General features: G+C 40.2%; 1 protein-coding gene across 4 annotated transcripts in view; it reads left to right on the top strand.

Annotated features, from left to right (window-relative positions):
- Window positions 1-15,059, top strand: part of PCLO (piccolo presynaptic cytomatrix protein) — a 402,891-nt gene that overhangs the window by 264,083 nt on the left and 123,749 nt on the right. For all 4 annotated transcript variants that reach the window (XM_055712580.1, XM_055712583.1, XM_055712581.1 and 1 more), the window contains exon 10: window positions 7,138-7,263. In XM_055712580.1, coding sequence (XP_055568555.1) covers window positions 7,138-7,263 — 126 coding nt within the window. The remainder of the gene's footprint in view (window positions 1-7,137; window positions 7,264-15,059) is intronic.

The following is a 15,059-nucleotide window of genomic DNA, read 5'->3' as shown; positions in this document are numbered from 1 at the left end:
GTGGAATTAAGGAAAAAGGAATGATGAATTTTTAAAATACTTTTGCACTGATGCTTGCTGGGTCACCAGTGACAGAATTTTTGTCAAGTTGTTGGTCACTACTCAAATATACATTATTTTTTAAAATATATATATTTTTTTATATATATAGTGAATATGTATCACTGAAGCAGTTCGTGATGTCTGGAAGGATATGAAAAGACAAGTGAAATGTCCTTTTGAAAGTCACAAAGTAGAATAATTGCCCAAAAGCAAAAAAAAGAGCTATTAACCATTCAATTTTATTAATATTTTTCTCCCAAGTATGGATTTCTCTCAAAAGTAGCTCTTCATTTATTAGTCACTTGAAATCTACATTAGAATAGAATTGAATAGAATAGAACAGAATAGAATAGAATATTTCAGTTGGAAGGGACCTACAACAGTCATCTAGTCCAACTCCCTGATGAGAGCAGTTCAGGGCTGACCAAAAGTGAAAGCACATTATTAAGGGTGCTGTTCAGATGCCTCTTAAATACTGACTGGGACATCGACCACCTCTCTAGGAAGCCTATTCCAGTGTTTGACCACCCTCTCAGTAAAGAAATGCTTCCCAACGTCCAGTCTGAACCTCCAAAGCTGGTGTGGCTTTGAACCTTTCTCACGCATCCTATCACTGGATCCTGGGGAGAAAAGCTCAGCACCTCCCTCTCTGGCTTCACCTCCTCAGGAAGCTGTGGAGAGCAATGGGGTCACCTCTCGGCTTCCTTTTCTCCAAACTTGACAAACCCAATGTCTTCAGCTGCTCCTCATAGGACATTCCTTCCAGCCCTTCCACCAGCTTTGTTGCCTTCCTCTGGATGCATTCAAGGACCTTCACATCCTTCCTAAATGATGGGGCCTGGAACTGCACACAGTGCTCAAGGTGAGGCTGCACAAATGCTGAAAGCAGTGGGATAGTCACCCCTGTTGACTGGCTGGTGATGCTGTTTGCTGCACCCCAGGATGCAGGTTGCCCTTTGGCTGCTGGGCATGCTGCTGGCTCCGATTGAACCTGCTGTTGGCCAGCACCTCCAGATCCTGTTCTACAGGGCTGCTCTCCACCCACTCATCTCCCAGTTTATACTTGTGCCCAGCATTACTCTGTCCTAGGTACAGGATCCAGCATTTGGACTAGTTCCATTGAATCCCATTAATCATTGCCCAATGTTCCATTCTATCTAGATCCCTCTACAAGGCCTCTTGCCCCTCAAGGGAGTTAAACAGCAGCTCCCATTTTGGTACCATCAGCAAACTTGCTAATGGTGCCTTCAACTCCTGCATCCAGTTTGTTAACTCTTGAACAGAACTGGTCCTAGAATTGAACCCTGAGGAACACCACTGGTGACCAGTCACCAGCCAGATGTAGCCTCACTCACTTTGAGCTCTGCCTCTCACCCAGCGCACTGTGAACCCACCCATCCCACACTTGGCCAGAAGGATGCTGTGAGAGACATCTGAAAATCTAAAATTGAAAGATTAATGTCTGGTTATACCAAAATAGTCTGAGAGATGGGAATTAAGACTCAAAAATTTAAAAAAAAATATCCAAAAACAAAGGGAAAAGAGATCTGAGAAAGCATATGGTTGATGATAATTTATAAACTGTCTGCATTTGAGGTGATAAATTGGGCAATGTCATTGCAAACAGAAGTAGTAAACTGTAGAGGAATGAAGACAGTGGGTTGATTAACACTGATAACGTGCAGCTTTGGCCTTGCCTCAGAGGCAGTGGGTTGATTGACATGGGCGATGTGCAGCTGCAGCTTGTTCCTGCCAAGTGGTTAAATAGCCCTGAGGAGTGTGGGAGAGGGGGTTGGATGGAGGGGGAGCAGTGTGGTCTGACCTCTGGGGGCAGGAGATACAGTGCAGACAGTAGAATCTGGCCAATGGTAGAGCCTTGTTGCAGCCTACTGGTTTGTTTGTGCTGCAACAATTGAGGCCCTTCAGATTATGAGACTGAGTGTAATGAGCAGCAATAGCAGTGATGGCTGTGCTGGGGCATGTTTGAAGTTTTGAATAGTGATGGTGGTGCCCAATGTAGTGGGGACAGCCTGCGATCCAGATTGTGTTGAGATAGGTGGGAAGAGCCTGGGAATCTGGATCAGACACCAGTAAAGGTGAGCTGTTGGGATCAAAGAGAAGGAAGCTTAATTGCTGTGGAGTTAAGAAACAGGGTAATGGGTGATAGCGGCAGAGTATGTGGCCAGATGTGGCAGCAGCCTGCAGTGGCGGTGGGTCCAGAGTGGGTCTGGCCAGAAGCCGTGAAGGCTGTGTTGGGGTGTGGGAGCAGTGTGGTGCTGCAGGTGGCTCCTGCCATTGCTGCTGCTGCTCAGCCTGGTGGCATTCTTTCCCACGTTTATGTGCTTCTTGAAGGTGTCCCCACTTGTAGAAGAAATGGGCAACCACAAGGATGTTAAGAAGTTTTTTCAGGACACAGAATGATGTGTTAGTGCTGTGTTCTAGATCTGCTGCTGCTGAAATCTCACTCAGGTTACTGTCCAGTGTGACCCAAGAGGTGAAAGGACAAGGCACTGTAAGTTCATCAGAACCCCCCTCTGAAGAAAGCAAAATCCCAGATGCTAAGAAAGCAGATAAGAAAGGTGATCAACCTGTAGAAACTGAAAAGGCCAAGATAAAAATGAAGAAGGAATTCGGGGACAAGTTGTCAAAACTGTATTTAAAGTTTATTTGTAAAAAGTTTGTGATGGTTGGTAAAAACATGAGGTATGAAATAAAGAAAAAAGGGGGAATTGTACAGGGATGAATCTGGCTTAATTAACATTGATAATATACAGCTGTGGGCTGGCTTCAGGGGTGGGGAGGCTGGCTGATGTAGATAAGGTGCAGCTGTGGCTGGTTAAGTTAAGTGGTTGGGCAGCCAAGGAAGAAGCAGAGAGAAGAGAGAACATGTGCCCTGAGTGAGGAGAAGGCAGCAGAGGGACTGGTATAAAGAGTATGATGGTATGAGATGGTAAAAGACCTTGTTGCAGCTTGATAGTTGGAGAGTGCTGTGACAGTAAACTCATTATTTTCAATAGATATAGTATAAGCAAATTTGAAATCCCATGTTCACATGAGAAAACAGAGCAGCATGCAAGCAATATTTCTTTGTCAGCCAGAATGGAGCACTTAAAGTTCACTGGGCAGAAAGTAGCTCATTCATTCTGACTGCCAGGAATGGTATGTTTGGTAACTTAAGCTAACTTTTTTCTTCTAGTAACATTTTTGCGACATAGTAATAATGGGGTACTGTTTTCTAATTTAGTACAAGCAGGTGAAATTAAATTAAATACCCTCTGAATTGTTCAGCAAAACCATGTACGAACACACACAGGTAGACCCCTCCCTGCGGCTGTCCCTTAGCAAGCATGCTCCTACTTAGTACATAATGTCAGTCATGCGTTTGACTCGAAGACCTGCAAATATAAAATCACAAGCTTCTTCAAAGTGTCTAGGAATAAAAATCCGTCTATATAGGTGTAGGAAATAATTGGGTTTATTAGCAGTAATATGGCTGGACACTGTAGATTTTCAAAATTGGAACCAATCTAGGCCATGATTGTCAAAGTTATCTAGCGTGGTTGTCCATTGAATGGCCTCTGAGATCAAGTGTCTTGTGCGCTCATTTATATGGCAAGCCACCTCTCTGCCATTCTGTTACAATTAAGCTGTCAGAGGTAGAGACACTAGTGTAGCGTATCATGCAAAAACTCCAGCCCTTTGGAATTACTCCCCTACGTGATGGAAAGCATCCAGTCCTACTGATGTCTTCAAAAGCCCGTGTGTCGATCGTGTGAGTTAAGAATTAGTTGCTGTGTTCATTTGTTGCATTGTATAAGAATAGTTGTTTACTGGATTTACTGAATTTAGTAATTCCCAGTTGCGAGCCTCAGATCTGTAACATGTTAATGAGTCTTTCCATAGTGTTTGATCAGAAGTCCTTTGATAAATGTGTAGAGCAGCCCATATGAATTTGAGTCCTAATGGACTGTTTACATGCTTTCATAGGTGTATGCATTTGCTTTATGCAACAAGGTGTTGTTTTTTTTAAAAGACTGTATTTTTCAACGATTGTAAAGGACATTTAGACCTATCCTTAGAATGGGGAGTTTGCTTTCTCTATCAAGTCATTATTTACCAGTACTAAATTACAAGATTTCATGAAAATAAGGAAATAATTTCAAATAACTATGCAGTTTGTTCCAATTACACTGAAAAATTATTCTCCTCAATAAAAATAATCTTAGAATTACCCATAGCACAGCCCCAGAGTGACAATATAGCTGTTGTTTAAAACACAGCATCCTTTCTGTATATCAAACAATTTGTGTTCGAAACAAGCCAAGCAGCAACATGTTTAGTTAATCAATTATCATCCATACCAAGTTTATAATTAAAGGGATATTAACTACCCTGATGGATATATCTTGTAGCAGAAATTTAATTATATTCCCCATGCCTGTAATTAGCTTGAGTATTTAGATGGTATTGTTTTATGTTTATTATGTGGGTCCCTTTACGTGTTGTTTAGAGGGCACTTCTCTAGCTGAAATATTTATACTTTCCCAATTCTTAATTGGCTGTTAAAAGAGAGACAACTGTTCACCTGTTATGTCCAAAGAAAGGCTTAAAAAGTCTTCCATTCTTTTGCATTACATTTGCATTACTTTACGTTCCCAGGTGTAAAGTCTTACAAGAAGCTGACTTTTTTAAAGATGTTCTCAGGTCTCCTAATTACAAAAAAGAAGACAAACACAGAGAGAGGGGGCAAACTGGCTACAATTTTTAGCAAAAAATTCAGGGAACTCAATAGCAAATTTCATGCTATAAGCTGAAGATTCACAACTACTGAAGATACTTAGACGTGCCTGCACATGTTTCATAGTGGGTTTTTTACTGGCCAGTTTGCACTGGACAAAAAAACCAAAGTAAACTCGAGAGGACATTCTTGCCATATCAAATCTTTTACAGTTGTAACTTACAGATGTATTGTTCATGTTGTCATAAAGTTGAGTTTGCATATTCCCTAAAACTCTTACCTGTTTTGAATGTATCAAGACTAAATATCAGCAATATCAGCACACAAGTTAAAATAATAATAATAAAATACAGGCACTGAAATGGGTTTATATGACAGGTCTGAACTTTATCTCAAACTTGTATATAACTATAATCCAGTTCAACATATGTGTATAAAACTCCTGCCTGCACTCCCAGTAGTGCCATACCAAAATCGGTTTCTTCTGTTACATACTGTGGTGAACAAACAGTACAAGATCTGGTCTGCAAAGAATCCTGATCATCCCTTGTGAAAACTCAAGGTCTGTCACACCATTTATCATACAGTAGCCCTCAACCGGATCGTGGCGTATCCCTACAACACCCTGAAACTCATCCTTGGCCATCAGCCCATGCTGAGACCGTTCACTAAGAGTTCTGTATGCTGATAGCACATCACCAGTGGTCATCCCATCACTGATCCCCACCCAAACTGTGTTACATTGCATCACAAAAAGTAGATCTCATGGAAGTATGCCATCTCCCCAGTCTGGTCTGTACCCATCATCTGTCTTAGGGGGATACAGCATTTTGGTCCTTTGGTCTAGGCCTCCAGTGGTGGGATGAGCTGTTTCCATGTTAATCCCTGCTAAACCCCTTAAGTCATGAGTCTACCAAGGTGGCCTTCCTTGCCTTTATATTGCACTGTACAATATATTTATATATATGTATGCATCTGAAGATACAGGTGTATGTATCCGCACGCATCTGAACACCAAACATCTTCCAAAAGAAAAGAAAATGCTTGTCTGGAAAACATCTAATATGCAATTCTGAGGAAAGCTGAGGCACAAAGGACTTAGATTTAGCTGAACTGGGATAGAAAAAAATAATGGAAACTTTTTTGGCCAGAAACTCGATGTGGCTATCTTGCTTCTAAAACAAACGCAGGGCTGACTTATCAAACACCAATAGCATCATGAGGTAAAACTTTAATCTAAAAAGATAAAGCTTTACAAAGGGATTGTGTGGTGAGCTCCCTATAGCTGAATAGTCTAATCACTCAGCAAGTTGGTCTTATTAAATTAATAACTTGAAAATTAATTATTTAGCCATTACAATAGAGGTGGGAAAATCAGCCTTTACATTCCCAGGTGAAAGTATGAATCATCTCATAGGAAATTTTCTTCAAAGAATACATTTGTTTTTCTTGTATGGGAAGTGTTGGTGTTGGTTTTTTTTTTAACAAAAGCAAGATAGCTTGACAAGTTTGCAAATACATAATATTAGCTTTATAAGACTATTTTTTAAGCTCTTGTTTTCGCTCTCATTGTTCTGTACATAAAGGAGAATAGTGATCTGCTTCTCTCCAGCCAAAATCATCTGAGTGATCAAAATGGTTTTTTCTTTGTAGTTTTTTAAAAAAGGAGGGAAATATGTTAGATTTACTGATGCTTTGCACAGACCAATTGTAAGGTTTTTTTCATTTCGATAATTTGTGCATTCTTTGATGTAAAAGATGTCAATTAAAAGCAAATAATTAAGGAAAATAATAGCATCTGCTAAATATATGTTCATGTAAATGTACATGCTTTGCTGCTGGAGCTGAATGATCTCTGGCTCCATATTTATGTGAATCAAAAAGCTCCGTTACTATAAATTTTCAGCTATGTTGCATGCATGTTTTAGGCATATGATAAAGCTATCCTTTGAATCCACACTTCATGTGGATTTCTAGCCATTTAATGCAATTTGAATAATACTGCAAATGATGGGTTTCTTGAAATAGGTTTGCCATGCAAATAGTCCCTTTCAGTACAGTAAGGCTGTTGGAAGAAGGTAGGATTGGCTTCGAAGCAAATTAATAAATCAATTCTTTCTGCTATGTCTGTCATGCAGTAGTTACTCAAGATCTTTTCCTTCACTGAGGTGCTTCTACCCAAATTAAAGTCTTTGGGAAAGCAGTGGATGTGACTGCAGTTAACCTTCATCTTCCAACCATAGCTGGAAGTTATTGGTGCATTCCTACAGTACCCTCTGATGACTTGTTCTGCTCTTTCCAGTGAATTATTCATTGCCTTATCTCTGATTAAAGTTTTCTCTTTCTTTTGATCACAGGCAATGGACTGGGAATCCGAGTTGTAGGTGGGAAAGAAATTCCAGGAAGCAGTGGGGAAATTGGAGCTTACATTGCCAAGATCTTGCCTGGGGGCAATGCAGAGCAGACGGGGAAGCTGATAGAAGGTAAGATAAATGCATTGCCAAAAAAAAAAGCAGAAAAGGACTGACAGAAGGTACGTTAATGACTTCTATAGCCAAAGAGATTTGCCATGATGAGAATATTATGGTGTGTCTTCAGTAATATCTGCCAACATGCTGTCTGCAGTGGGGGTAAGATAGTATGGCTGGAGTCCAGCTGCGTATCATGGACGTATATCATCAACGTGGATCATGGACATGGTGTTTTGAAGGTCTTGACCCTGGCTCGATCATGTAGACATTTGTGTTTGGGATTGCTTACATTTCTTAGTTGCACAGGTAAAAACAGATCACAGATCCAGTTGGCTCTCAGTTACACCCACTAACTTTTTCAGAAATTCCCTAAAGTTAGACTTGACTGAATTTACCTGACCTAACTTTATTTTTCCAATTTAAGTTAGTGAACCAACCTGCCTCAACAAATGACAGAGAAAAAGAAGCATCTATAGAAAGGAAATTATTTTATCTACCATAGATATCTGTTTCAAGAGCTGGGGGTATTTTTTTCAGTCAATTGACTTTAAGAAAACTGCACTAGGCTACATATCATCCTCTAGGCAACTAAAGCTAGGTGAAGTGAATTTGACTTAGTTATTATTACATCTTCTAGGATTATTACAAGTGTGATAATTCTGTCTAATAACAATTTATTTCTATCCATGATCACATAAATGGTCTCTTCTCCATATAACTAGTTTCTGTTTCCTTTTCTCATATGAATATCTGTATGATCACCTGAAATGTCAGTTTATCCATGGACAAAAATAGAATATATTTGTTTCTAATTCATTCAACTATTTATTTTTATCTTTTTAATAAAGGCAGATATCCTGGAAAAAAATAACAAAAAGGAAAGAAGATAAGCAGAAAGAAAAAGAATAGTTCTCCCAGGCAGAACTTATTTCACATAAATTTTCTGAATAGTAAACTTGCAACAAAAGCTATGATTAAATCTAAACTAAAGTATTTTGGATGTAGAAAAGCTGAGTAAATTGTTTAAAGACTGTATTCAAAAATAAGAGTTTAAATATGTTGTGGGTATTATAAAACAGTGTCACCTGCATTAACCCTGCTGCTTTTTACATCCTTGGTGGTTTCTTTGCCAATATTTAAATTATATATGTAAAAAGGTGCACAAACACCGGTGTCAATGAAATGATGTATCAACAAAAATATCTTCCTGTTTGCCCTATAGAGTTGATTTTCCCATTCATATTTAATAGGTAGTATCTCACTCATCAAACATTAGAATAGTGCTATTTATTGCACAGGAATGATGAAAGAACCAACCTTAATTTAGTGTGTTTTGAAGCAAGTATTATTTGGGGTCCCTCCATACAAAAAAGTAGGTCCTTCATAGCTGTGCTAGATCATGCATGCATTGCTTTATTACCAAGCAGGTAAAGAGGAGTACGTGGTTATTCAGCATTTCCCCAAGACTGGACATTTCAAGAAAGATGAGCAGTTACTGCTTTGAATTATCTCTGGTCTTTGCACTTCTCATCAGGAACTTCTCTGAAAATTAAATTTTAAATAAGTTCTTTACCATGTAGGAATATTTTAGCTGTGATCAAGAACGTCTTGGATTTACAATAACTACAGGGGAAGTTCAGGCATGACAGTTTTCTTTTCTGTCCACATAATGTATTTCAAAGGTTTATTCATATTTTATAAAAAGATGAACAGGACAGTAAAATATTTATTCCTTTGTTCAATTCTCCCATCATATGATCAGTCATGTTTCTGATTGACCCTTATAAAAGCATCCTACACTTGGGTATGTTGGCATAAATCAACTCCATCAAAATCACGATACTTAATCTGTAGAATTGTCCACACAATGTCCCAAAATGTTTTACTATTGATGTGTTAAATGTTCTGTCATTCAGAGAGCAAAAATGCTTTCTGTAGAATGTACTGTTACTATAGTGTACAAGACAAACAATTCCCTTTACTGTCATTTACCTTTTCAATCTTGCCTTTATATCTAGTTTACTTTTTATGTTATTTTTGATGGCTATCATTGATCAACAAAGAATATTTGGCTAGTTCACTTTAGTCTTGCTTGTTTGCTGTAGTGGAAATGTGGCTGATGCACATTTAACTTCTACCCTTCAGAAGTGCTAAAGTCCATTGAGGTCTTCAGTCGTTCTCATATTGATCTGTGTAAATCCAGCCAAACTGCTAATGTTACCAATATTGCTGATATTGTTATGTCTGAAAATAGAGGCTAGCCCTCATTTCCTTTTCAAGTTGTTTACTGTCTGTCGCATCACATACAGAAAACTTTATATGTCATTAACTGTCAATGACAATTACATACTACTGATTGTATAGAAAACATGAGTCACTTTTTCTGCTGAAATGCTGTGTGACTTCAAGTTAGAGTATATACCTAGTCATCGAGTAAACTTACACTGATGTCATTGCAAGCTAATATCTTGACTCATTAGCCTTTCTAAGAACATGATTCACTGCAAAAAATCCTATCAACTTAATTAATTTCTCTAATTCTAAAACCAGAAAACACTGAGTCAGGTCTGAAAATCCTATCAATAGCATAAGGAACAAAGATAGATCTATGGTGGTTGTGGAGGAAGCCAAAGTCCTACCTGCTGTCTCCATGACTGCATCTATGAGGACGTGACACACTTTAGAATACAGATAGCATTCCTTTCCTTAGGGAATAGCTATCCATAAAATTTTAGTCTATTGAAATAGTTTTGGAGGAGTCTTAGTGCTGAAAAGTTTATTTATAGTTCTGACTGGCAAATACCAGTCTTCTTGGTTCTCTCACCTTGAATTGCTTTCAGATGTCAAAAATATCTCTGATTCATCACTCACTGGCATTACAAAAACTGGAGGTGGAAGACTCATTCCACTGAGCTCATCAAGTGCAGGGACTGTGTCAATTTGATAGATGTGTCTGTGCTCCCTCTTGTGTTGACAGAAACAGTTCAGTTATATTGCACCTGGTAAATCTACTGGGTGAATGGCATTTCTGCCAGCATTTTTCAGAAACGGAAGAACCTAAAGAGCAGAAATAAAATATTAATGTGCGTTACCGACTGTTACAAATTTGCTGGATGTCCTCAGCCTTCAAGTTGTCTTATCGGACCATTTCAACAGCCTGGGTGAAGAGCCTGGGAACTGGTAAACCGTGGGTGTCTTTGTTCCAAGTTTTCAGTCGGCCAGGCGTCCTGTGTTGCAGTGCTTAAGCCACCTGACATTCACTGACATGAAGAGATTCCCTGACTTCCCAGCTGCCTGGCAATTACAGAGAATGTGCATGGTCTGGAAGCTAATGGTGAGCTTGATTTGCGGTGATCTGAACTGTCTTTGCTGATACACCACTCAACAGTGACCATGACACTGACCAGATCTGTGTTAACTTGTCCAAGGCTTTATGGGTGCATATTTAGTTTTAATATGTATGCATCATTTCAATAACAGCTTTCTAAACTTAAAAATAGGAAAATCATATATAGTGAAGACAAAACCTCTTATCAAAAATAGTGAAATAGCACTCCCAGTTTCTGTTTTTATAGCAAATATAATGATGTAACATTTCTAACATAACATGGAAGGATGCCACCTACCTATGAGTCACAGACCTTCACTGTAGAGTTTAGCATATAAACAGCTCATGCTTGCAAAAAGATAGGCTATTCAATTTCATAATTTAATAAAAATACTCATCATACAGGGATATTTAAAGCTTCCCCATCCTGAAGCTGGTCCAATAATATTGTAAGAAAAACTACTGGATGTACACACAACAAAAGATAATGCCACCCTGTTGAAGCTTCTCAGAGAAGAGAAAATGAACTGCCATTTGAGAGTTCTGTGGTGGTTGATGCTGCCCTGCCCCTCAGCCCAAACCTTAGGCACTTTTTTTGATCTAGATTAGTAACTACTCCCCTTAGGATGTAAGAAACATTGCCCTTCAAAACACCATGAAGGTCCTCTATGAAGAACCACCTGCTGCCTGATCAGGCACCTGCCAAGAGCAGGTAAAAGCACATCCAGTGTACTCACCATCAAAGTCTGAAAGCTGATGATGAGTTCTTAAATGTACTCCGTATCTTTTAGACTTCCATTCAACTGCTAAGTTGCAGGTGGGCCATTTTCCAAATTGATTGGTTGCCTTTAATTGTGCTGGAAGTTCCTCAGGCCACATGGCCAGTTCCCCTTAGGAGAGTATTTTGCATGAGTGGGTCTTTATTGGGAATGTCTGAGTTCTCTTTCATCTTTTAGAAAACAATGGAATCTCAGAATTTCAAGATGCCTTCAGGAAATAAACTGAAGTCACTCCATTCCTTTTGTCCCTATTTATGCACACTTCTTTTCCTTCTTCTGTAGAATGTCTTACATATTGTTATATATTCAAGTGTCAAAATTTCATTTTGACCTTTGGTACACAGCTCGCTCTCTAATGCCCTATACAAGGCCAAATAAATACGAGAATCATTCCTCAGATTAAAATTAAGAGCCTTCCATTGGACTGTTATGGGATGGCAAAGCATTTTATCTCTTGAAGCCATGGCCCATGGCCACAGTGGCAAAGAGAACACTTCTTCACAGATGTTAAGCCAGTATGGAGTGAAATGTGTTCACTGCTTGCCACCATACAGCTTTCCACACCAGGGCTGACATAAAAGATGAACAGGGTGTACCGAAACATCATGCTGTGACTGGTGAAAAAGGGCTACATCTAGACCAGTGGAAAGTATTTTCCACCCAAAACAGAATATGGCAGGAAAAGGGAGCAAAGAGCTATATGGATTACCTCCATGGATTTCAGGGAGCAGCCAAGCTCCCACCATCAGTTCTCAGAAAAAGGAGACAACTGTCAAAGGCCTGTCAGAAATCTGCCTTAACCAGAATGCTGTACAGCTCTCACCCATGGTGTGGACTTTGGCGTCTGACTTAGGCCACTTCAAGCATCCTGTAGCCTCAGGCTTCACAATAGAAGAAGATATACTGAGAGATTTCTTTGAAGATAGAGAAGAAAAAGCCAGGGCTCACTGGACCCTCACCTATATGGGTCCAAGTGTCATTACCACAGCTCTTCATTATTTCCAGGACAGGCAGTTAATCAAAATGAAAATTGTGATAAAGGTATAAGGAGTTATATATATGTATCTGATGGTAAAGAGGCAAGCTGCTATGTTAGGTGGAAATCTACTACAAAAAAACAAGAAACAGGTGACAACCCAGCAATGGTTCATCCCAACCCAAATACGAGAGCCCTGTGTAGCAACTCTGAGTCTAGGGAAGCCTGCAAGTGAATGCTGAAAGACAGCCAACAGATTCATGGTGTGTGAGCAATCCCTCGTGCACAGTGAAGCCTGTATTATCTGAGGAAAAAGATCTTGAGTATTTATACTACCTACAGTGCCTCGTCTTATGTACAGGTGAATGTACATAAGGCTGATGAGCAGACTGGAGAGGAGCTGGCCAGTGTGGGGAGAAGATTGACTGTACTTTGCTAGTATAAGTAAGATGAATCTGGGCGTAAGCAATGTTGGATAGAGGCTGTTGGAATATTAGCATTGCTGTTTAATCTGCAAAGTATTTCCTGGGTTCTGGGCAGTAACATCTTTGAATACAAGCAGCTTGCTTAGTCCTCCAGGTAAAAGTGCCAAGTAGCCGTTTCCCAGAAGCTGTTTCACCTCAGGTGTGCCCCAGGGATGTAGGGGGTTTGCCACAAGTGGTGTTCCCCAGGGCTCAGTATTGGGACCAGTCCTGTTTAATGTCTTTATCAACGATCGGACAAGGGGATAGAATGTGCCCTCAGTACGTTTGCAGATGACACCAAGCTGGGCAGGAATGTTGATCTGCTTGAAGGTAGGAAGGCTCTACAGACAGATCTGGACAGGCTGGATTGATGGGCCAAAGCCAATTCCATGATTTTCTACAAGGAGAAATCCCAGGTCCTACACATGGGTCACTGCAACCCCACGTAACTCTACAGGCTTGGGGCAGATGGGCTGGGGAGCTGCCTGGTGGGAAAGGGCCTGGAGGAGCTGGTTGGCACCTGGCTGAACATGATCCAGCAGTGTGCCCAGGTGGCCAAGAAGGCCACCAGCATCCTGGCTTGTATCTTAAACAGTGTGGCCAGCAGGACAAGGGAAGTGATTGTCCCCCTGTGCTCAGCACTGGTGAGGTCACATCTCAAATCCTGTGTTCAGTTTTGGGCCTCTCACTACAGGAAAGACATTGAGGTGCTGGAGCATGTCCAGAGATGGGCAGCGAGCTGGTGAAGGGTCTAGAGCACAAGTCTTATGAGGAGCGGCTGATGGAACTGGGATTGTTTGGCCTGGTGAAAAGGAGGCTCAGGTGAGACGTTATCACACTCGACAACTGCCTAAAAGGACATTGTAGAAGGGTGGGTGTTGGTCTCTTTTCCCAAGTAACAACCATTAAGACGAGAGGAAATGTCCTCAAGTTATACCATGGTAGGTTTAGATTGGATATTAAGAAAAATTCCTTCACTGAAAGCGTTGTCAAGCACTGGAACAAGCTGCCCAGAGATGTGGTGGAATCACTGTCCCTGGAGGTGTTTAAAAAACACGTAGATGCAATGCATATGTCCATGGTTTAGGGGTGGACTTGGCAGTGCTGGGTTAATGGTTGGACTTAATAATCTTAAATGTCTTCTCCAAACCTAAGTGATTCTATGATTCAATGCTTATTAGCCCAGTTCAATCCATACTGACAGTCTGCACTATTTAATGATTCTATGAGTCTGTGCTCCCTTCATGTATTTTCAGAACATAAGTTTTCAATCATAACTCCTCAAGCTTTTAAGTCCTTGTCATCTTAAAGCATATTATTTACTGGCATTAGAAATACATGATTTATTTTAAGTCCTTTCAGAAGAACAGTGGGACATGCAACTGGATTATTTACCCATCCATGAAAGGATTATAGAGGAAGTGTTAAGAGCAATTTTTATGCAGCTGGTTGAAATGTTGTGGGCTAGTTTGGATAGTACCAAGTGCTGAATAACAAGACCAGAACTTCTTTTGCAAAGGTAGTAACATGTGTGATGGCTGTCCATCTTCTCAAAATTATCTCTTGTCATATCATAGACATGCTTTGCATGTTGCTTGGAAAATGCAACGTGGCTGGAATGGTCAGGGGCACCTAAATAATTAGAAAACCAGAACAGAAGCAGTAAGTCACTGTCCTTCCCCGTCCTCCTCTTGCCACACTTCTCTCTTATCCCTGAGTTAAATATGGGCTCAAGTGTAACACTGACTGATCTTGGTCATCTATCAGTGGGAAGTGCAGTAGGCACCAGATCTTCCTGAGTTTTAACAGGCTGTAGTGAGCGCTGCTTGCTCTTTAGCCAGCTAAAATTAGAAACATTGATCGGGGCATCATAGTGAAAAGAGATTTTCCAGTCCCTATGAAGTTAGGGATAGTGAAGAGCCAGCATCCCTTCTTGAGTCCCTCTGGTAATTACACTTCTGGGAGAAAGCAGATAGCATGATGAAGCTGGAAAATGATGAAAAGAAATCAAAAGGAAAACAAGAAGGGCAGGAAAAATTCTGAAAAAAACCCCTTTGGATCAGGTCTTAAATTAACAGAAATAGTCTCACCATCCTGCACTTCATTTTGTAGTTTGACTGCTTTAATTTATTACTGCGCTGGGGAAAACAAAGAATTAACTTCACCCACTTCTGTGAGCATTAGTCTTTGTGATTTATTGTGCTGTTCACACTTACTCTGTGGGGTTAGAAGAGAACTTGCTCTCAACATATCCCCTGGGC

Source organism: Falco cherrug, chromosome 5 (assembly GCF_023634085.1).
Source record: "Falco cherrug isolate bFalChe1 chromosome 5, bFalChe1.pri, whole genome shotgun sequence".
In the NCBI taxonomy this organism is placed as follows: Eukaryota; Metazoa; Chordata; class Aves; order Falconiformes; family Falconidae; genus Falco; species Falco cherrug.
The sequence above is the reverse complement of the archived record's forward strand: the minus strand, read 5'-3'. Positions and strand labels throughout refer to the sequence as shown.